We start from the raw sequence: 23,685 nt of genomic DNA on the forward strand, positions 1-23,685 counted from the left end.
TAAGCATTACAGATATGACTGGCTGCCAGAGCTTCAGTGGGCGGGAGGGACAGAGTAAAGGAGACAAAGGAGGGGAAGAACGATGGAGACAGACAAGAGGTGTTAAGAGAGAGATCGAGAAAGGAAATCAAGGAAGAGAAAATCCGATTGAGGCTTGTACGAAAACATCACACTTGAGAGACGAACAAAAGAGTAAGAGAAAAACAAAAAGAGGACAAACAGTTCAGAGGTCAAGACAGTTTCACAGGGACAACCAAAGTTTCTATGGCAACCAGCCTCATTAGAGAGCTGGCTTAATCGCATCATACCTCGTTGGAGGCTGCAGCCAATCATGTGCCTGGAGAGTGAAAAGGTCACAGACAGCCCTGGACAGTAACGAGTGCCGATTGCATTACAGAGCTACAGAGGCTGTTAACGTGCATCTGTCTGGGTTTAGTCTGTTTGGTTGATGCACATGACCGACTGTCTGACTAACGGCTGTGTACTGAACCACAGGACTTTTTTGGTAGAGATCGTAATGTGTCTGTAGCATCAAGTATCTGAAACTGTCACGTACTAAAAGCTGGTCAGTTTTGCTGTTTTGTTTACGTATTCTCTGATTAGAAAGAACTAAATGTTGTCACCCTGGTTGCCTTTGGGTTTAAGGCACCATGAACTGTAAAGTCTGGACAAGGAGAACAGTTGCATGTTATTCCCCATCCTTCTCTACCGTCGCTTCCTGTGATCTCCATACGGTCAGTTCTCAAATAAAGGCATAAAATACCCGCAAAATGGCCAATTTCCTGACATTTTTGAGCCAAGTTCTTTACGCCCGTTTGTGTTGTGAACTCTGGATCCTTTGCTAAGAAAAAAAGAGAATGATTTCATAGAAAAAGCATGTTTATACTTTTGAATATGAGGTGTCAAAAGAGTTTTGCAATTGCTACTGAAACTTAGGTAGTGTTTCTGTTAGTCCTTAGAGTCCAAGACGCTCTAAAATAAATCAGATTTGGGATAGGGTAAGTTATGGGTAAATGGCCTGTTAACCAACCTCAAACAATTATTTTTATGTATTTGTTTCTTTATTTTGATACTTCGTAGAGCCAACTTGGGCTCAGGGTGTTTTAAAGAATCTTTGGTGTGCAGAAATTCTTCCGGGCCAATTTACCAATTCATTGACTGGATCATCTCCACGCTAAACCCCCCAATACATTGATCATAACCTTAGTGCCAGTCCCAGTTTCGCATAACTTCCATAATGCTGAGTTATTGTAGGCACCATGCGTATGTTTTAATACACATCGGTAAGTGATGGGTGAAGTTTTTGATTTTGTAGATTCATAAAGACGAATGTATTCTGTCAACTATTTTATTGACTCTCTACTAGTCTCTACTTTTACTTTCTCTGTCCTGAGGTAGATCAGAGAAGCTTGTTATTCACCTCCTCAGAGAGGCAGCAGGACTTCAAGGTTGGCAATGATTGTCAAGGCTGCATCAAACCACTTTGAAGCAGCAGATTAAACTTTACCACAGAGATGAACTCAATTCATCTTCAGGTTTAACACTTCCTCTGAGGTAGAAAAGTAACACAATACCACGCTGTTTGTTGCCTTACCCCTTTGACTCCCTTCAGGTCTCCTTTCAGCAGGCTGTCCAGAGGAAACGTGATGATGTTGTTCATGTTTTGGAACTGGAGGAGGGTGAGGAGAGAGACAGATAAGAGTTGAAGGGTTACATCAGAGGATTTAAAACCAGCAGGTAACTGAAAGTCAGGGGAGCTCGACGCCACTGAGATGTAATCCTTTAGTGTGTTGTGTTTGTGTGTGTGCTTGTGCTGTGTGTCCAACAGGGAAATAGCTAAATGACAAAGGGGAGGCACTTAAGGTAGAGATGTGAGTGAGCTTTCCTCTCTTGTGGTCATCAGTGTATTATGGTGTTTAGATGTTGAAAAAGCTAAATGAGGGACAATGGGTTTATTATACTTTGCCATGTTTTTGCTTATCTCTAACAGTTTGCACCTTGAGCAACATCTTTTAATTGCTTGAACTTTCACATCATTAAAAAGGCAAAAATATAAATGAACCATTAAGAGACAAGTAACTCCCCAGTTTGCACGTCACTGTGAGCCTCTGTGTGTAGTGCTGCACATGTTTTTTAGGGAAGCGAGTGCTTGCTCAAGCCTGGAGAGATTACATCTTCACATCCAGGTCAGACTGCAGCTCATATTTCTTTAATATAAGGTATTGAGATAACAGTAACATAAAATCCCAAGCTCCTGGCCTCTGGGTGAGTCGATACAGTGTCCAGGGGGAAGGGACAGACCTCACATCATGGCGTCAGATTTTTCTAATAAAGCTTTGGCCTCCATACAAACCTGGATTTAACAGATCAGGTGGACTTAGATCGAGCAGATATTTGGTGTTGTAGCGGCTCGTTGGCCATCTAAATGGAAAAACTAGAGCTACCTCCCTGAGGGCTTTAGGTTCCTGCTGGACTCGGTGTGTGAGTGTGTTAGAGAGCACACATAGTGACTTAAGGGGATACAGACAATTAGGGAGAGGATGGAAATCTTTTTTTGTCCCAGAAGATTTTTCCCAATCCTTTGACTAACAAATACACACATTAAACCACACGTTTACAGAGACACACACACCACCAGATAAGACTCACCAGGTTTTTGAAGAGCGCAGTGAGCTCCTTGGTGAAGACGGAGAACTTGAGGAAAGCTGAACCCAGATCAGGATCATCTCTGTACACACAGTTTTCTCCAAACTTCTCCAGGGCCTGAGTGTACTGCTCCTCATTCTCTACATGGGCTGGAAACACACGCACACAAACAGACACAAACAGACACAAACAGAGGTCAGCTTTGACAGGTTGTCGGAGTTAAACTAAGGGGTTTCACTCTCTGATCGTTTCAAGTCAAAAATCAATCACTGGATATTAATAATGTATGGTAGACTTTCAGTGAACAAAGATCCACTCTTCCGGCTGGTCGGTTTTCAACCAATGATTGAACCATTTGTCTCTACTTTTCTCAACTCTTTCACCCCACTTTGCAAGATCCTGCTCAGATGAATTAGAGTAAATACAATGTGATCTGATTCTGCTGAGCCAAACAGACAGATCATCTTGTCAACGTCATTATAATGTGCAAACTAACTGATGAGAAAACAATAGCTATCAACATAAGAAGTGAAAATTATGAGAATGGCTGCTTTTCTCGGTTTGATGTCACCGCAAATTCAATATCTTTGGGCTGTTAGTTGAACCAAACTAGCAACAAAACAAACAAACCCGTGGCTTCAAAACCAAAGCCCACAAACCAATAGGTGATGTCTCTTTTTCTATACAGTGTATGGTTGTCATCCTACTTCTGAAAATGAAAATGAACAGAGAAAACTGTAAATGTGAGGGCTTCTAGTTTATTTCTTGTTATGTTTACATTTATCCACAGTTTCGATGGTTATGATCTTGAAATATCTACCTCCATTACCTTCTCCAACCTCACCTGTATTTGCTTTTCAATGTAATGTTTCTCTTAAGGGACAGGAAGCACCAGGGATTAAATAATATTTTGATCAAAAAACAAAAGGCCGGAAGAAGAAAATAAATATTCACTGTGTCGGCCCCAAAACTAAACTAAGTCTCCTTGCGTGTCTAAAGTCGACTTAATCTATCACAGGGTTAGGCCTAGATGATTCCACTTAATTCACTCCACGCCAGACTAGGCAGCTGATAACAGCTAATGCCACCGGGACAGCAGTGGAGCAAGGGATGGGGCACTGGGGACTGTTGCTATGACAACAGTCACTAAGAGACGTGACAGAGGCAACGGAGGGGTATTGACGGTGGCGGGCAGCATGAGGGAGGGACTCGAGGAAAAGGAAAAAAGAGATGTACATTAAAAAGACACCTGCTGCCACATCATGACTCAGATTTCCATCTGCAACACCTACACACACACACACACACACACACACACACACACAAAGAAAAGCGACAGGTTCACAGATGTGGCAGGTTTATATTAATCAGCTCTTGTCTCCACTGCAGAGATATGTATCATGTTATTAAAAGGGGAAAGCTGAAATCCTCTGAGTCACTACCTGCTGACCTCCTCACATCAGACAAATCCAATTTAAAACCACAGCTGAGCGGGATGATTAAGCTGCTACAAGACTCACAGCAGAGTTTTGAACAGCTTCTAGTTTGAAGTACCTGAGACAGTGTTTCTTTTCCCCCCAATACGGCTAGATAAAAGACACACAAAGATGCCTATTTTTAACAAACAAACCAAAAAGTCCATTTTTAATAAATATTTACTTAATTAATATAAAAGAGAGAGAAACTTGACTTATGAAATGACTTAATAAATAAAAAAAGACTATTTAACTGTTAAATATTAACTTTTTGTAGATCATATCTAAATTATTGTTTGAGACTTTAGCCCCTTGGTTTTTTGATTTTTAACGGAATGATAGACTCAAAAGAATAATTTGCATTTAAACTGTATTTCTTTTTTTAAACATACAAGAGGCTGGTCACATTTAAGAATACAGAAAGAAAAAGTTTCTGACCCAAAACATAGAAATTGCAAATAAGATGATGATCCATAAAATGATGAGTAATTTTTAAGCAAAATAAACTGTCTAAAGCTTCTCCAACGTAAATATCTCGAGGTATCTTAGTCTTCCAGAAAATGAAATATCGTTGGGTTGTACATAGTTGGTGAGACAAAAAGAGCATTTTGTTGACAATTAAATCAATTTTTTTTTTTACTAAGTCCTACTAAAAACAGCTTCTGGATCAAAGCAGTGTAATGTGTCATACAGAGATAAAAATAAACCTTGATCGTGTGTCACGTGTCAGACGCCGACCCTCACCACATACCCGCAGCCTACTAGCCTAATTTACACATCAGCTCTAGCTGTTTGGCAGTGGCTCTGCTGGACTCTGGGCAGACAGGGCGGTGGCCTGCCGTTGTTTTTGAAGTGGCACATGAGAGCTCTCAGCTCTGCTATTCAGCACCATCAGCCCAAACCCCCCTGGACTGCTTAGTGAGTTACATGTGTATTTGTTGTCACATGACCTAACGCATCACACATGCAGTCTGCAGCAGAGAGCACCTCTGGACTGCAATCGTCGCCATTTTCGGCTTGACATGCTGAGCTACTTTTACGTAAGATGGCAGAGAAAGGAACCAAAAGCAGTGAGACACGAGGACAGAGGCGGCTTTTTTCTTTAGTTTGCACTGAAAACAAAACCTGCTAATTGAGTGCTGCTCTACATGTTGCCTAAACATCTCCAATACAGTAACCTGGTGTTCAGGGGCTTTCTTAAAGAAACATGGGCTTTCCATAGTTATACGAGAGTCACTCTAAAAACTAGACCCTGTTAATGTTATATGCTTTTTAGTAAGACTAAAATACTCTATTGCATATAGTTTTTTTTTAGCTTGCAAGTGCTTAAAAAAACAAAACTCTTAAAACTATTTCTACTTGAGACCCCTTATCATCAATAAAATAATAATAAATACCTTTAGACCCCATGTTTACTGGAGGACAGAGGCCATGACGCATGAGAACACACATAAACACACACTTTTACACGCATAAAGGGCCTGCTAATATCCAGTTGTGTACAACATCCTTTACTGTCACATCCCTCTCTTACACACATGGAGAAAAAACCCCATAATATATTGTTTCCAGGCTTGTTTTGCAGCATCTTCCATCGCTCTCCCTTACTCACAGACACAGAGACACAGACACACACACACACACACAGTGTTTTAATCACCAGATAGCAGACTGGCCTCTGCTTCCTCTCTCGGACTCTCCCTCACACTCTGGTCTGCTGACGCTCTGACGCTCACTATCAGAATGTGCGGCTGACCTCAGATCAATTCCATATCTCCCTACGTCCTAAGAAAACCACACTGGACTCCATGTCCACTGAACAATATGGCCACCGGCAGTGGGAAAAGTTACCTTTTACCCACAGGAGAATGCTTTGTTTCAGTGTCTCATCTGATCTTTTTACTCAGACATGCATCCAGTTTATTACATTTAAGCTTGTGGGAGTCTCATTGTATCTGTTACCTTGTAGTCAAGAGAGGAATGTATGACCAGAATGTCAAGGTCAGCCCAGATGCCATAATATTGAGTTATGTTATATTGTTTTCCCAATGCAACATTGTTCAGCGACTCCATCCTGCTCAGCTATAGGTACAGCAGCAGGGACACAACGTTCACTCGTCTGCCTTGATTCGTTATCTGTTCGGCAGCTTTGGCAGGTCCGTCCAAGCGGCTCTGCTCGATCCGCTACAGTTTTTCTTCGGGGGTTTGAGATGCTGCTGCTGGTTTATTCATCAAAACCCACAAGCTGACAAGCTGACAGCCGCCTGCAGCAACATGGGGCTCTCTTGCTCATCTGTACAGTTTTCCCGGTATTTTTCTCTCCCATTTCCCATCTTTTTCTGACTCTCTGCTATGAGGTCACTTCGCTTGCTCAGCCTCTCCCATTCTAACCAAACCTCATTCTACCCCTCACCTCCTCATCATTAGTATTCCTCATGTAAGAGAAGATAAAATATGCTTCCATGGTTTGAGCTCGACAGCCAGTTCTACCAGGACAGAGTGTATTCTCTGAGTATTAAGGCAGTCAGTGTTGAGGCTCCCTGTTGTGTGCCTCAATATTCTGGATTCATCCGAGCATCCTCTTTGAATAATATTAATACAAAATCTGTGCTCTCACTCTTTGCTTTGGATTTGCCTTAGATGCTGTAACACATCTGTTTTTTAACATGTCAGCATATAGAGTTATGGTATGTTGGCATTTACTCTCTGAAAGTAAAATGTACCTACAATCTTACCTGTATGAATGAATGTTTTTTATGCAATGGTCAGACTATCAAGATTCCCTGAAAATACTGATTGATTCGCGGGCAATGACATGTCTAGATAGCTAGTTTGTCCTGTTGTGAAACATACTCTCACATTTCATTTAGTGATTCTTAACCGTACACAATGTCACTGACTTTGAATCTTGTAAGCATAGCTTTAGCTTTCTGCATCATAGAGGAGACAAAGGTTTCTATGAGCTGAGCGGACTAAAAATGACCTCCTGTTGCCAAATCGTAACTAAGGTCTGTCCTATTTACCGCAGCAGTCAATAATGTTTCCATTGCATAAGAATTATATGGGATGGTACTTCTTTTTTTTCTTTGACAATTGACCATGGTTTAAGCGGGATTATGCCCTTCGAGGTGTCCATTTTCAGCTATTAATGGACTTAACACAGAGGGTTCTGGCCTCCACGTCGTCCATTACTTCCTGATAATGGATACATTTAATCAAGTTGCAGTGTTTATATATGAGCTCGTATTTGCTTAATGGACCTTACCAGTGTATTTGCAAGTTTTAGCGCCTAAAGACTTCAAATCTTTACAAACCATTTTCAAATGCATGATACACAATTTATATGTAATTACACTGCTGATCAATTTGAAAAGTCTAAACTAAGAGAACTAGAATTGATTATATTACTTTAACCCACTTCCATTGTTAATATCGATTAGTGCCATTTTAAATATGCAGTCACTGTATAAAATGGGCTGAAACAGCAGACTACTCAATAATTGGAACATATATCATAATCATAAATTTTCATTCAAGTATATGTGTCATGTTCTAGAGATACAGGATCGACACAGGCATAAAACAGAGGGCTTCATTGAATAATTTTGCTTATATTCAAAACAGTCTGGGTGGCTTTTTCTGAATGATAACAAAATGTGACCTCAGGCAATGCCAGCTTCGCATAGACTAACTGTAAATGACCGCATTCAAGTTTCAGGCTTGAAGGCAAAAAGGTTGATTTGCTTCTACGCAATTTTTCCTATCTACGATCTACGATCTTGTTCATAATGGAAACAAACTGCCTGAAACACCTGCAATTCTCAAACACGTGTGTGTGTGTATTCTGCTGCACTAACCACACAGATTCAAATGAAGGTAATTCATCACCATCAGGGGGGTTCATTTTGGCAGCTGAACAGGGTGAAAAAACCCTACAGGTTCATCTTATATACACAGACATGCACATACACACTCACAATGTCAGCCTTTCATGTCACAATAGAGGTTCTGAGTCGGGTAGCGACAAAAAGGCACCTCATGTATGTAAATGCACAGTGAGGTGAAAACGTGAGCGTGTCCATGCCTCAGCAGCCACACACAAACACAGTGGGTGCCCCTCCCCAGCTGTTCCTTTGGGGGTCTGGATCAGACAGCTGTCCCTCTGGTCTGAACAGAGCTCACACTGTTCTGAAAAAGACATGCTCAGCACATTGTTCAGAGGTCTCTATCCCTCTCTTTCTCTCTCTCTCAGCAGGGTTTCTATCAGGCAGGGCGGACAAAAGACGCTGGAAACACCCAACACCAGCACAAGCAGCCACAATGACCATGATAACATACCAAAATAAATTGGTATACTATGTCTGCCTCAGCAAAAGAAAGATAGGAGACAGATAGGAGAACTCACCCAGACCAGACGTGTAGATGGCCTTTACAGACTTCTTCATCTTGTAGAGAACACTTCGGTCCACATCCAGAGCCTGTACAGACAGACACACAAAGAGGCACACATTGAGATGTCAGCACTCACGTTAGAGTAGATGTAATATTATTTTGACATACATTAATGCATTTTGTGTTTTTCAAGTTGATTAAAGAAACTTGTCCATTTAAAAACAACCTGCGTCAATGTAAACCATTTTTGTCGCCATTTTTCTGACACAATTTCTCATGAACGTTGCTAGGTAGCTTGCCATGTATGAGGATGACATCCCCATTTTTTAATCCCACATTCAAAGCTCCGATTGGTCGAGCTGAGCGCAACATGAGAACTATTAAAGATGTGGCCAACGATTCAGAGTTATAGAACCAGATTAGTATTATGTAGGGCTGTCCTTGACCAAATAAATTCTTAGTTGACTAATTGATTAGTTGATCTAATCGACAGATCTGTAAAACAGATTTTCTCCATAAAGAATCACACAAAAGCCACTTTTAAACTTGTGTTTACCATACATTTGCTGAAATGTTTCTTGGAAAGGAGTCATTCAGCATGAAAAAAGTCAACTGAGACAAGAACAACTCATTTGTCAACTCATCGACTTAGAGATGGCAGCCCTAATATTCTAATATGACAGCTCTGCAGTGATAAAGTATTTATCTACTTTGTAAAATTGATACAATTGAGAGAAGAGGATGTGGATTTCTGAGGTCCCAGTTTGTGTTGTTGCTGTCCTGAGTTGAATTGTTTGGTGCTCCTGCTATTTTTGTCCACACCCTGACTGCAGGCCTCCATGTGGTGGGTACCGTTTGTGTGTGTGTCAATGCCACCTCCATTCTAGCTGCAGTTGATGAATTATTCAAGGCAAAGCTAAGAATAGAACTGTGCTCCATCATTGGTTTTTGTGTTAGTGTGTGTGTGTGTGTTTATGAGTATAATAGCTCGTAGGGCAAGAGCAGTGAGCATCTGCAGTCTCTTACATGAAGGACAATTTCCCTGAGATGTGTATGTACACACACACACACACACACACACACACACACACACACACACAATTACCCATAGTTGCACAGACTTTCACATGCATTGAGACTCACACACTAACCAGTACAATCACTGGGAGGCCAGCTGAGACAATGCAGCACTGTACCAGTGATGAGTGAGGGAGTCTCTCAGGATGAGGGGGATTTGGGGAAATTAGTTTTTAGGGACTTTATTAAGTTCGTCCTCCCTAGCGGGCCAGAGCTGGCGCCACTTTTCCTTTCCTTACTCCCGATCCAACTGAAACATATCAAATCCCAAACCCTCTGAAAACAAAATCACACAATGGTCCCCATTCAGCTGTAACATACACACAAATACTGTACACACTGTCCTCTAAGCATCACCACTAGATATAGTGACAAACTGTTAAATCCATAAATCTTTGCTGTATTAATACCCAAGATATGAGCGGTTTGCAATCGCAAAATGGAAGAACCACTGAGCACTTAAATTCCCCCAGGGTCATATTTCTCTCTCACACACACACACTTGCAAAGATGCACAAAAAGAACAGAGAGAAAAAAAGACTGACATGACTTTAAAGGGGAAATGAGTGTTGCTGCTAGAGGACGGCTAGAATAAAAGAAGAACACAGAGCTCAAAGAAAATACCAAAACAGTTTGCTCTGGCATACTTCTAATTTATCAGCAAGCTTACAAACAACATGTATTATAACATTTTCATTAAATGCAAGGCTTGTTAAGCTTCAAGGAAAACGAGTTGTGGCGCTCAATCACACAGCAAAGGACATCTAATCTAACTTTAAAGCAAAGAATCTCTGACTGTCTGTCCTTCACATATCTGGAGAACCGTTCATCTGATCTACTTTACACTAGTGTGTTGCTGTTGAGGCAAGTACGTGCAGTGTCGAAGTTGGTGCAGTTCACTCTTGCTGCTGGATGCTGGATATACTAACTTCACAACCTGAAGTCAATGGGCGATGAGCTGTTCTTGAGTACGCTGCAAGCAGCAATTACGGGGCCAAGCAATGGGCTCGCTCAGAACGGTCACCTGCCCCCGACAACGCTGCAAGCAGTAATGCCAAGAGCTATACAATCTGCCGATACAGAACAGGCACTGCATTAGGGTATTTAATAGCAGACGCAAATGTGTAAATAATCAACCATTGACTACATTTACTCTGTTTAATCTGTCTGATTCAGCTCAGTAGTTCATTGGAGTTTTTACAAGTTGGGAAAATAGATAAATAGACATGTCACAGTAGGGAAAAGCACAGGTGTAATTGATAAAGACTGCATTCCATTTAGCTTCTTCAATTTCAGGGTCCTGGTGTTATGCATGCTCTCTAACTGTCACAGTGTCATGGCTGACCAGGACACCACATCTATGTTGCTCTACATAGCTGCGTCAAAGTTATTCAGAAACATTGAAAATGAATTCACCGTTGATTCATTTTCCAGCTGTACTACTTCTATATCTTTCAAACCTTTAACAAGGACGCTTAAGATTTAAAAAAAAACATTTGCGCAGGTTAAAACAACCATTTCCCAACAAATGTGTTTATTTCTAGACAGCAGTACTTAGTAAAAGTAACACATACTAAAAATAAAACCTGATGGGAACTGTGCAAATTAAAAGAAGCCAACCAGAACCTACTTGTTCCTCTGAACAAAAGTTAGAGTCACAGTGCTGTGGTTTTAGTTCCTTTAAATCCAGTTAAATGACTCATCTGGTACAAATGCCATTAGCTCTGTCTGGCTCGGACAGATCCCCGAAACTGTAACTCAGGCCCCACACAGCCATGCCTGTCTGTATGCTGTTAAACAGGTATTTAAAAAAACTAACACAGAGACAACAAGTGAGAAAAATACAGCCACGGAGAACCATCTCTGTCTCCACCGCCAAACCAATCCAACCACACAAAGACTTTTAGAGGGTAACTGGAGACAGACGCTGAGTGTTTTCTTAGCTGAGCTGACACCACCTTGGGCCCTACTCTCTATATTAAAATCTGCTCTGAGTACTCGGAGCGAACACCTTCGAGGAAACTGAAAGCATTTTTGCAGGTAGCTGAGCTTCTGTTAGTAGAAGGCTCGACAATGTGGAGTATGACTTTAGATATACAAAATTGAGAGAGAGATGGCTGATGGCTGTTCATATTGCATGCATATGCAATTATTTAATAGACTGATATTTCACAGAACTGCATTACCACTGTGTATAAGATAAGATATGATAATCCTTTATTAGTCCCACAGCGGGGACATTTGCAGGATTACAGCAGCAGAGAAATAAGTAAAAAGATCAAAACAAGTATTATAAATAAGTAAATACACAGTAAAGAATAATAAATAAGTAAAAAACTTTAAAAATCCACAATAACTAAAATATTATATAAACAGACAGAATGCAGCATGCAATTTCTAAACAAGCCTGTCAAACCTACTTAAAACTGTCATTTATTTATTGATTATTTGATGCTGTGACTGTGTTTGGTGAGGAGGATGTGAGGTCAAACGAGGGTGAGCTAGTTTGAAAAATCAATAAGCTTCCAGAGTGTTTTTAATTCAAATTTCATACTAGAACAGCAAAATTGTGCATGGCATCAATGTTAAGTTCATCACAATGTACAAAAAATTAAAAAAGAGGAGGAATGTAAAAACAAAGCACTCTCACCCACTGAGCTTGGCTCCGTGGCAGTAGCATTGATGTTTTTGTGGAGGAAGACGAGCTAAATTGACGAGAGATTTATGGCGATCTGTTCACTTTGTAACTAAAGGGTTTGGTGCATACGCTGCATCAGCTATGTGTTCTGCTCTAGGATCATGTAACTGCTTGGGGACTAGAAGTTCTTTGTCAGCGACATGCAGCAGTACACTGCAACTGTGTAACCCTTCTTCATTAGTTGGTTTACATTCAGATAACCTCATGATAAAATAATAATCATGAGCGGCCTTGTGACCCAAAATGTATCAACTTCAACGAACATTTTTGAATTTTATTTATTCTTGGAGAGGTAAACTTTAGCCGCCTCAAGGGTCAAACCTTTGCTGTACCCCAAATCCAAACTACAAATAGAGGATTCTATGCAGGTTTGGAGTGAGTAGCGGAACGTAAGGTCCATTCAAATAAGTCATATGCACTGAATCTGCTTGAGTTTGGGGCGTCCCAAAATGCAATGCACAAAGGAAATGGTGAAGCTACTAACAGCTGCAAAAAACACAAAAGCAGATGTTGGTTTAGCTGCTCCGAGCAGATCTTGGAAAACAAAAAAAACGATATATTTCCATTACTTTTTGTTTACGACCTCATGTCCAGTTAGTATAAAATGGCAAAGCTATGGACCCCTTTTTTTATTGACTAAAACTGTCTACAGGCACATCGGCAGATCTAAGCCTCTGTTTGACCTCCACATAACATCAGTAATGAGCCTGTGAATCAGTTTGACCAGTCAAAGCCTTACATGCACATTGACATCACAGCTCCCATCCAGCCAAGATCACACACACACACACACACACACACACACACACACACGCACGCACGCACGCTCTCCAGCAGACCCTTTCAATCTGCACAGAGTTGACTGAGGGGGAAAGGGGCGAGACAAGTGGGGGACAGACAGGCGGGGTAATAAACCAATCCCTGTTGAACACAACAAACACACTGCGCTAAATCAGTCACACTCTCACATGTATACACACACACACACATACAGGTCTCTTTAATCACTTTCACACATTTCCACTCTGGCGTTCATCAAAGTGACTCTTCTCTGAGCACCAGGCCACACAATGTGCCAGCCCTCCTGTTTGTAGCACCCCAAAAACTATTCACAGCGAGAGGGGAATTCCTCTGCCGTGTACACTTTCAACAGCGCGGGATCAGAGCTGAATCCTCGCACAATAGACCCGGCCTCTGAGCCTGGAGCTGCTTCACAAGCACACTTCACATGATGCTACTGCAATGTCAGCATTTTCCCTCTCCTGATAGCAGCTCAGAGTAAACTAACCAGAATGGCTCTTTACTCCCTTCCTGCTGCTTACTGACCATTTGGGAATTTGGATGAAGCAGGAGGAGGAACCCCAAACCGAATTGAATAAATCCTCGTACTAATGCATGACATCATCATGTCCATCATCGTCATTATCGTGATTACAATCAGGTGCCATCTGCCAATCCTACACAGACTATCACAACACTGCTGGGTCACTTATGGTGGTGCACTTCCCGGATAGTAGCAAAACGTGTCAGGTTACTGCTCTCTGTGAGCACGGTACAGATGGACAATATCTAATGTGTGTGCATGGACAGATAGGGAGGGAAAGAATACACTGTAAACCCGATTAATGCTGAGGATGCTCAGATAGATTACAGTATGAACTTAAGTTCAGAGGCAAGCAGACAATCTTTCCATTCTGAGAATGTAACAGTTTGGTCGTCTGAATGAGAAGGTAGAATTATATTAAATATGATGACTACAGATGAATAATGTGAAACAACAAAAGGAATAAAGACAATAAAGAGATCCTTAAGAGACTATCCTCTCCCACCTCCTGTTGGCCCTGGAGTTACCACAACCACCTTTGGTATAAATGTTACTTTATACTCTGTATAAAGTAACATTTTTGACTGCTGTCACAAGGCAAAGCTCAGCTGGGTAAGCACAAAGTTCAACTACAAGGACCAAGACAAATTAATCCAATATGCTTGGTCGAGCAATTGACATGGTCTTCAAAATCAAAACAAGAAGGGAAACTCAAGCAAGACAGGGGCAATGAGTCTTCACATAGTGCAGCCATTGTCCACTTTCTGAGTTGTTCACATGAAACATTGAAAGTCACTTTATACATCTACAACCTAAGAAGAATACAAAGCTAATTCTGGATACCAAACACGTGTTTTAGATGGGTTTCCCCTAAAAAATACTAATGAATTCATTGTTTGGTCTATAAATAAATTAAGAAATAATAAAAAAAATACACGTCAAAGTCAAAGTTAGTCCTGGATGAGGTCTTCAAAAGCCGTGTTTTGTCTGTAGCCAAAATATTCAGTTTACAATCAAACAAAATTGCTGATTATTTTTCAACCAATCAAATCCTAATTTTGGCTCTAGTGGGACTGAAAAAAGACAGAGAAACAAAGGGACGTTTGTGTGTGTTGGAGAGATGTAAGCATCTTTAAATCATTAATTATATTTTAATAATGAATTTTTTTTCATCCCTTAAATAAAATAACAATCTGGTCTTCCTAAACGGCAAAAGGCTATTTTAAGTTTTCAACACATGTAAACCGAAGGTGACCTCACATGAAAACAGAAGGACGGGGAAAGAGGGCAGGACGCCGCTGACCGCAAGAAATTGTAGTGTTCTCCACCTCTTCCTCCGCTGTCTGAAGAAGAAAGACATTCCTGCATGATTGCATGCTGGAGTGACTGACAGACAAGACAGAGAGCCAGCCCCATTGTTCCCGCCGACTAACTATCTGCTGATGACAGCATGTCTGCCCGACAAGACGCTGCCCCACTTTTCTCAGAGGCCCCATCACTACACAGCACGCACACATGTTCAGTTTTAACAAAACACAATCCAAGCAATCGTCTCCCTCTGTAGTATTACTACCATCATCACCACACACTTTTTTTTATAGCTGACACACACAAAGACACATGTGGGTTTTGTCTTGTGTCTCTTTATAACTTGTCTACTTACATTGCCAAAGCCTTTAAACCTTGCATCAGGGAGAGTTATGCGAGGAAACAGGCCGCATAATGTGGAAGTCGGGCAATAAGAAGGCTGCAGTCTGGGATACAATTATCTAATTTATTTTGTGCATGTGTGGGCACAGGATCTGTGATAGCTGTGGTTGGTTGTGATCCATGTTTTATGAAGGTACCAGACGATCAAACTTCAAACCCAAACAAACTTCACTCCTCAAAGAAAACTACTAAAACATCTGAGAGTGTATAAAACTCCAACACGCTCTCACCCAGAAGGAACATAAAATAAAGAGCCCTGGTTTTGATTTGTAAATTATGGGCAAGACTTGACATCCTGTTAATCGTATTTATTTCAACACAGCGGTGAGGACGGCCCACAGTTTGGAGAAGCGTCAAAAAGTGAAACTGATCTCCCAGCGAATCCATTTGTCCATCATTAACTGCACATTTAGAAAAAAGGGTTCCAAAGGGGTTGTTCCCGAAGAGCTGAGTCTGAACCCTATTTTGAAGAAAGTGGTCTTCGAGGGTTCTTTTTGAGACTAAAGGTCCCATCAAGAACCATTTTAATCGAAAGAACATTTTTGCAAAAAAGTGTTCAAGGATTGTTGAAAGCATGGATATTAACTGGGAACACCCATAACCCAACCCAACCCAGCCCACCAACCCCCCAAAAAACTATGATTGTGACCATGATTGTTGTGGGTTGCACACCACATCAGGCCCGGCCCTATGAAGGTTCCAGATAAAACCATTGAGATATAAAAGGACTTGGTGGGTTCTTGTTCATACCCATGGAATATGAAAGGGTTCACGGTAGAAGCCCGTGGGTGGGTTCTTGTTAGCACCTGTAGAAAGTGGAAAGGTTTTGGATCGAGAGGATTCCGGGTGGAAACATTACACCATTACAGTATAAATATAGCAGTCCATTATTGGGATGTTCAATATGGTTGCCCACATAACCCTGCCTCCTCCTCCTTCTTGCAAAACAGCAGCAGCACACAGCATCACTGTAGGGTGTTAATGGGGAGAAACCATAATAATAATATGGATGTAATACACCACAGCCTTGTTTTCCTGCCAGCAGTTATGTTAAGTAACCTGAAAGCAATCTATGGAGAATTTCCCTGTGGAAAAATAAATACAACACCATATCATTAGTAGGCAGTCTTGACCACTACGTTAAAGAATGAGACACGTCAGCAGGTGTGGCGTTAAAGTGGCCGCCTGGTGCTGTACATATATACTGCTGGCCAGTTCTCAGGCAGACACATGGCTCCACATGTGGCACAGTAAGGGTAAACACAGGAAGGGCACTCTCTCTCTCTACCTCAACATCCACATAGGAAAAGCTGTGAATCATTCAGAACATATGTCAGATATACAGTTCAACCCTACAGGCATTAAAGAGGAGGAAGATCCCAGAGGAAGCTGTGCCCGACTCCAGCTGTTCACTCTAACTTCTACTGCTACAGTTTAGGTGTTGTGTGCTTAACATTGTACTATAAGACCAGTCGGGGTCCATTCAATGGACCCAGAACTACAAATCCACTGTAGGAAAGTGAAAACAACCTTTCAAGTGTTTCATTCACAGCTCATCTCAGTGCTTTGCTGAGTGAGTAAAGTAAATATTGGGATAGAAATGGGTTCCGTCGAGCCGAGCGCTAACAGGCCATGGTTGCAGGGTTCCTCTGTTCTCTAAGACAGCTGAGATGTGTGTAGTCAGACTGCCCCAGGGGCCGCGTGGAAAACTCCAGCATTCAAGTTCAGTAGGAGTGTTGGTCAGAGAGAAAGGGAGGGGGAGGGGGCTTTTTACTATGTCATAAGACTGTCTGACACAAGCTCATTAACAGACATAAACGCTCAAGCTTGGCTATTGAAAGTACTTTGTTAGACTGAACTTTGACATTGACTTCATAGTAGGAGGTTGTTTTTTTTTTAAATTCTGTTTCTGTGCTGGTTTTTCCAGCCTGGCTGCACGTTTTTCAATTATCCCATCTACCTACAGGCCTTTTGGTATTTTAGCACAGGGACACTTTGGGCTTTCTTGCTCCTCAGTGAGAACTACAAAGACCACTGTTGGACCAGAGCCTTGACCACCAGCTGCTAGGAGTCACACTGGGATGACAACATCAACTGCAGTGCCCAAAGTGTTAGAGAAAACAAACTTTCATGTTGACTGCTGATGTGTTTTTCATGTTGCTTTACAAGGAGAGAGAACTTTTGTTTCTGGTTGGTTTCATCAGACAGCTGGTGATAATACTACAGTGGCGAGGTTTTTCTTTTTGTGTCTAGTCTGATGACACTAACAAAGTTTCAAACGTACTTCTTCTTGCACTTTCAATTGTTCTCGTTTATACATTACGATTTTCTCACTACCTCCATTTCCTGAACCACTTTAAAAAAAAATGAAATAAAAAAGGAGGGTAACACATGTGTCAGGCCCTGAAACGCAATGAATAAAAATCACAGTGGAGAGTCTGGCGCCAAGTTTAAAACCTCTTAAAATGGTCTTCCCGACTTTGAGGGGAGTCTTTAATGAAGTTTGTAAAACCAGCAGGAGACTGTTAAACACCAAGTTAGGAGGAGGGGCCGGGAAATAAAGACCAAATGTGCTGCGCTTTGAGGGGGAAAAAACTATTTTGGAGTTTTTCACCATGGAGTCTCTCTTTGGCTCTTTTCACTTAGACGCACGTGTCAACCTCATGGTGTCAAGGCAGTACCGCCAGAGGAAAAGTGCCCAACAGTTACCGCACAGTTCTGTGTGATGAAGTCTGAGGGACGGAGGGAAAATGACCTGTTTTCTCCTGGAAAACGCTGCAGTAAAACACTACAGAGAGCACGACTATGTGTCTGAGTGTGTGTGTTGTGTACCATTGAGGGTTTGAGAGCTCAATTCAATCGCACAAAAAGGAAAACATTTCAAATGAGTTCTTTTGAGCTCCACTGGGGAAACTTGAAACATGATAAGAGTTTCTCTTGATGTAAACCCAGCCCTTCAGTGCTACAGAGTCAATCTGAAGGGCTGAAGATTCAGGAGAAATTCACCAACAGTCTCTTCAGATATAACTTGAATGGATAAAATGAGAGCAGGTTTCATTTCAAATATGTGTTTTTGGTATAACAACTCTTGCAAACTCTTACAATGCTTTTATCAGACTATTTAGAATGTTAAATAAATCATTACAAAACACAGACTAATTCAAAATGATGATGAGCAAATAGTGCAGCACCATATAACTGATCTAGTTTGGTCCCAGCTGAGTCAAAAGCAATCTGAGTAAAGATCCCCTGAGAGCTTCTAAGGAGTTCAAAACATTTCCCAAATAGAAAAGAAGAAGTCTGGGCCTGTTCCCTGTGTGAAAGTGACAGCAGGACAACACAACTGTGAGGATTCAGCCCTCCCACCACACCCTGGCCCCAAGCAGAGCGGAGTGGCAAGGACTACGAATCAATGGGTGGAGTTCATTAATGGAGAGGCAGGGCCTGTGGGGGAACAATAGCCGTCAACAACAGCCGTCTCGGACAATCTGGGCCAGGACACTCTGATGGATGAGATGAGCTTTAAGGTCCTATTTACCCCCACGGCCCCTAGTGTCCAACCCCCTAACCTCTGTGTCGGACAGCCAGTCTCGTCTTCCACCTCCATCCCCTCCCCTCCACCCTGCTGGACGGAGAGTTTCACCATCCTCCAAACCAAACAAACCTACCAGGACTAAAAATAGCTAATAAGTGCCACACAATCGTGGTAATACATTCATTCCCTCTCATCTGCACTCAATGAGAATAAACAGTGTTCAAGAGTGAGTAAAATCATATCACACCAAAACAGTCACAGGCCAGCAGAGATAGGAGAGATCATGTCTTTGAATCGATTGGGACAGGACCATGACCTTCGACCTTGGTAAATCTATGGGGAGAGCTGCTGCATCATAATGAGGGCCGGGTCAGAGCCTGTCTCTGGGTGATAACACAGACCCTGCTCTACCCGGCCCTGGAGGCTGGAGGGACACCTTTCATTTCAAACAAAGATCCCGTTTGAAACACTGAGGTCCCACATAGAGGATAAAAAGGGGCTTTGCTAAAAACCAATGAGTGATTCAGCACCGAATCTGAAAAACCAAGACTAGGTGCGTTGTGGTGCAATTATTCCTTCCTTTGTACAAAATATGAGTTCAGTTAAAACAATCCTGAAATGTATCAAATGTTCCTGTTCAATTGCCCTTCTGAACCAAAAATATCAATTTATTATAGTCCAATTACTGTTCAGCTATTGGCATGTGTACAACATAAATTAAAAAGTGCCAGCCAAACGTACAAGGGGCCACAATAAATAAAGCTTTTGATCAACGCTCAATGCATAAAGCTATGGTGCATCACCATTTTGGGATAATTTCCAAGAAAACAGCATTCAAGTAATTGCGGGACAAAACTCTTGCTCTCTGCTACTGTTTTGTGCTGAAATGTTTCAAAGATTTATGGCCGATGTGCTTACAACAGAAGGCAAGTGTGCTCTCTTCTCCATGTGTCAGTCTGCCAGCTTGTGTTGATGCTGGAGTAGTTCCCGAGCCAAGGGGAGACCTGACCTTCTTCTGCCCCGATTCCTCCCCCCCATTCCAGGCAAGGTTGGCGTGAACGGCTGTGGCCTGGCTGGGGACAACAGCTGCCCCCCACCCCCCCACCCCCAGCAACAGGTGGCCTGGAGGAAAGTTTAAACAAGGCTCCAGACAGTAGGATTATCGATGCAAGGACAATTCACATTTAATAGCTTTAGGGACACACTGATGGATCTACAAGCTCTAACGCACACACGGCTTAGCTGGGCAGTCTGGTCCAAGTGATCGGCCCAAACACCCAGCCACTCCGGACAGTCTTCAGTATACCACCTAAGAAGCTTAATGCTTCCTGTAATTGAAATGGGATTTCTCGCAGGATCAGTGCAGTTCTTTCTCCTCCCTTCACCCTCACTCTACATCTACTGTCCCAACTGTCACTTGACTTTGGTGCATTAACTACAGCAAGGCAGAGTCGGACAAGTACATTGAAGCAAAGGCAGCCTCACATATTCTTACAAGTCCTGAGCAGGAACTCTTGGTTTTGAGGTAAGAAGTGTTCATGAGTTTTGTTATTTAGGTCTTCCCGGTGCATTTATGTCTAAGAGTGAAAAGCAAGTTAGAGTCAAGCTGGATAATAAATGAATATCATCTTGTGTTAACAGGAGATATGGGTTTGTGTCAGATGAATGCATTTACCCGAAACAACTGCTGGCCTGGGATTAGGATTAGAGGCGCTATAAAGAGATGAGAGGCTAAAGACGCTCACAGCAGGCACTCAACTCCTTATTTAACACTCAAGTTCATTGAGAATCTACTTACCATTTTACAAGCATCATTACATTGTTGTACACCAATATTAGGAATATTTGAAATAGTCTGTGAGAACCAGACTGGAGGCTGGTGTGGCCTGCTCCGCCAATGCCAACAGCTGCCCATGGATGCTGCTAATACCGTCGCCATTCCCAGAGGCATTCCCTATTTACCAGTCAAGAAGCAAGGCAGCGTGCCATACGAGTGCATAGCTTGCATACCAGTGTTATGGACCTCTTTTGGATGAAATAAAAGCAAGATGGCAGACTAATGACGCTGGCCTTCAGGACTGAACCCCCATCAACACCAGTAATGACCCATGAAACGATGACTGGGCTATTAATAACCGTTATTCATGGGTGAAAAATGAATGAACTGGACACAAGGATATGGGTCAAGGGGAGAGGCCTACTGGATGTGTGGGTTTCTGGAGACTATATAAGGGAGGTTATAGACCATGCAGCAGCTCTGTTTTCTCTCTGGGGATGCAGGCCTACGATTAGTGCAGGGGTGTTGATGGTCATTTGGGCTCATGTAGGCACAGGATCCAAACATTCAAGTCATTTCTCCAAAACATCCTTTGGAGAGATGTCTCTCTATATTTGATATGCTCTCAAAAGGGAAGGTAACTCAAAGGGGATCTGAACAGGATCATTTGAAACTCCATTTTTTCCAGTTTTTTTTAAAAGACACATGATCAGTTGCGTTTCTTGAGATTTTTTGTGGTATTCTGTATTGTATTATTGTTATATTTGGGCTGTTTTGTATGTTTTTCTATGGAGCTGTGTGTATTTTGACAAAGGCGCATCTTGGGACAAGTGTTGCCAAGTAGCTTAGTTTATAAATGCTGTGGTATGTGGTGTGGGTTGATGCAACAATAACATAAATAATATCCAAGTCAGCATTAATACGATGCACTCTACTTGTGAAGCAACTGTAAATTACAAAGCAGCTGTAATTTAACAAAACATATTATGTCTCTGTCTGAGCAACTATACGCAGCTGACAGACTGATCAAATGGCTTAACTGCTGACAACACAAAAGCTTGTCTTGAATGTCAAGTAGTGAATGTTGTTTTGCAGCCACAAGCCCTAACACTCAGCAATCTTCTGCAGATTACTGTACGAGTCAGATCCATACTCATTGTATTCAGTTCAAGGGTTGGTGAGGTAATACACAGTGATCCCAATAACTGATCCACTCTGGCAGAGAATTAATTCACCATTAAAGCTTTGAATACCTACCACAACTACTCAGTAAGGCGTAAGTGCCACACCATGATATAACACCAATGTGCTAGTATTCGAACCTGAGCTAGAAGTGGATGCACTTGAGATTTGTTCAAGGAGACATCTTTATTGATTGCATAATTATAGGAGTCTCTCTCTGCCAGACAGGATTCAGTAACTGGGTCATAAAAACAACCAGAAATGCAAAAATAGACCTAAGATGACTACAATGTGTGCCAGTTTCTGGCCTCAGACAGACATCCTGCAGACATCCTCATGAGTTTTTACTGGGTGAGACAAAAGCACAGCTGCATTTTCATCAAGATCAATACTAACTTACTTTCTCATACACAGAGGTCAGCCCAGCCCTCGGGCCTGATACCTCCTTCAAATATGGAGAATGATTTTGTTAAACGTTAGCATATCTCACAAAGTATCCATCAAAGTTATTACTGGATTGGATCGTAGCATTCCCAGTGTACTAGAGTATTCACCAATGGCCATTCAGATCATTTTGAATCAAACGTTTAGGTGAAAAACAAATTCCTTTTTCTGAAAAGTCTTGACCCTGGGCTCCTCAGAGGAAAGTCAACACAAATGTGGAGGAAGAAGAGCCATGTGGCTCAGGAGCACAGAGGGGGGTCATGACACAAAGCCCTACATCCTCTTACTGGATAAACAGGGTTTTTATTGCTGTGGTTTTACCACACTCACACACAAACAAGTACACACACGCTCTCCGGATGGCCTCTTAATAGCCAGCCGTTTAAAACTACTTGCCTAATTAAGGTTGTGTCAGATGCAATTAAGTTTAGAAAGAAGTAATTACACAACATTTGTGCTCCCATTTACATGAAACCTCTGAGTGCTCCAGTCTCTGCCGTCAATGTGTTTAAAGGCTTCCAGTAAACAACCAGGTCCACAGGTCAGTTTTAAAGGTCTTTAAAGAAGGTGACGCTGTAAGTGCAACAGCTATTTTAAACAAGCACAAGCTCCATTTGGAAATACAGACCGCTGGATGCACCATCAGTCGTATATTTGGGGTGAGATGTCAGATAAACATGTTAGGCTGAATGAGAAAACGTGCTGTTGGATTTTTGGTTAACGCCTACTATATTGTTGACATACACCACACTTATTGTATTTATGATCGGGCACACAGTGCACAGGTACGTAAATGGTTTGTATAGCAGTGGTAACAGACTGACCAGCAGAACCTGTATTTTGTAACACATCCTTCTACTAACAAACAAATCTCACTTGTCATCAAGATAGATCCAAAAAAAGTGATCTTGTGTCAAAACTGAACAGATGTATTGATGATTTAGAGCATGACCAAATGCAAGGCTTTGCTTAAAATGGGAAATCCACTGATTTCACACATCAAAGTCTGTTAACTGGTCTTGGGCAGTGCTATTTCATATGTGAAAAAGACTGTATGAAGCATTGTGAGGCTCCAGAGGGAGCAGAATGATATCTAATAAATGATATCTGTAAATCTGGGGTTGTGGAGTTAAAAATAAGTGAGCTTAACAGAACTGCGTCATCAATTTTAACCATTATTCATTGAACTATCCATCATGAGTCCAAGAAAGTTATAGGAGTGTAATAAATGGAGACTTTTTAATAAAACAATGTCAATGGTACTCTACAGTTGCTTGATGGCTGCAGTTTGAAAATAGACCGTAATATGCATAAGTAAATATATGCACAGGACATTGAAATCTTTATAAAACACCCTGTATCACTTGATATCATTATGATATGCAGAATATGTATTTAACGAAGAAAAAAAACACAATTGGGAAA

The 23,685-nt window shown here is 41.7% G+C and overlaps 1 protein-coding gene across 1 annotated transcript in view; it reads right to left on the reverse strand.

Annotated features, from left to right (window-relative positions):
- asap2a (ArfGAP with SH3 domain, ankyrin repeat and PH domain 2a) overlaps positions 1 to 23,685 on the reverse strand; it is a 53,135-nt gene that overhangs the window by 26,741 nt on the left and 2,709 nt on the right. Inside the window, exons 2-4 of the mRNA XM_054613626.1 lie at positions 8,527 to 8,599; positions 2,650 to 2,795; positions 1,595 to 1,669 (exon numbers count right to left, since the gene is read on the reverse strand). Of these exons, the coding sequence (XP_054469601.1) occupies positions 1,595 to 1,669; positions 2,650 to 2,795; positions 8,527 to 8,599 (294 nt within the window). The remainder of the gene's footprint in view (positions 1 to 1,594; positions 1,670 to 2,649; positions 2,796 to 8,526; positions 8,600 to 23,685) is intronic.

The sequence above is a fragment of the Anoplopoma fimbria genome, chromosome 15 (assembly GCF_027596085.1).
Source record: "Anoplopoma fimbria isolate UVic2021 breed Golden Eagle Sablefish chromosome 15, Afim_UVic_2022, whole genome shotgun sequence".
NCBI lineage: Eukaryota > Metazoa > Chordata > Actinopteri > Perciformes > Anoplopomatidae > Anoplopoma > Anoplopoma fimbria.